This window comes from Merops nubicus, unplaced genomic scaffold, assembly GCF_000691845.1.
Source record: "Merops nubicus isolate BGI_N331 unplaced genomic scaffold, ASM69184v1 scaffold22591, whole genome shotgun sequence".
Lineage (NCBI taxonomy): Eukaryota > Metazoa > Chordata > Aves > Coraciiformes > Meropidae > Merops > Merops nubicus.
This window is the reverse complement of record NW_008586547.1, coordinates 9,003-9,325: the sequence shown is the minus strand read 5'-3', so window position 1 is coordinate 9,325 and position 323 is coordinate 9,003. Positions and strand designations below refer to the sequence as shown.

Genomic DNA, 323 nt, shown 5'->3' with positions numbered 1-323 from the left:
CTGGCGACGTTCCCCAGCTGGGCCGCGGTGCTGCTGGGGAGGCGCTAGGGCTCTCCTCTAGCTTTCTTCTCTCTCCCATTTTTGGCAGCTGTTCCTGAAGCTGGCTCAGACAAAATCAGCTCTGGAGGACTCTGGTGAGCATGGAAAAGCAGCGTTTGGAGGGTGGGGGGATCATTTCCTGGGGCAGGGGGGTTGTGAGGCCATGGCGCAGCTCTCAGGTGAGCTCCAGCTCTAGGCTCAGGCACGGGTCCTCCGAAACACATGCCCAAAACACTGGAGGTGGGCACCTGCCCTGGAGAAGCCTGTGTGGCTCCACCGCGGCT

At 61.6% G+C, this 323-nt stretch overlaps 1 protein-coding gene across 1 annotated transcript in view; it reads left to right on the top strand.

Annotated features, from left to right (window-relative positions):
• Positions 1 to 88: 88 nt before the first annotated feature.
• The window catches only part of LOC103780994 (proline-serine-threonine phosphatase-interacting protein 2-like), a gene marked incomplete at its 5' end in the record, with an annotated part of 5,133 nt that continues 4,898 nt past the window's right edge, over positions 89 to 323 (top strand). Inside the window, one exon of the mRNA XM_008948697.1 lies at positions 89 to 134. Within this exon, the coding sequence (XP_008946945.1) occupies positions 89 to 134 (46 nt within the window). The remainder of the gene's footprint in view (positions 135 to 323) is intronic.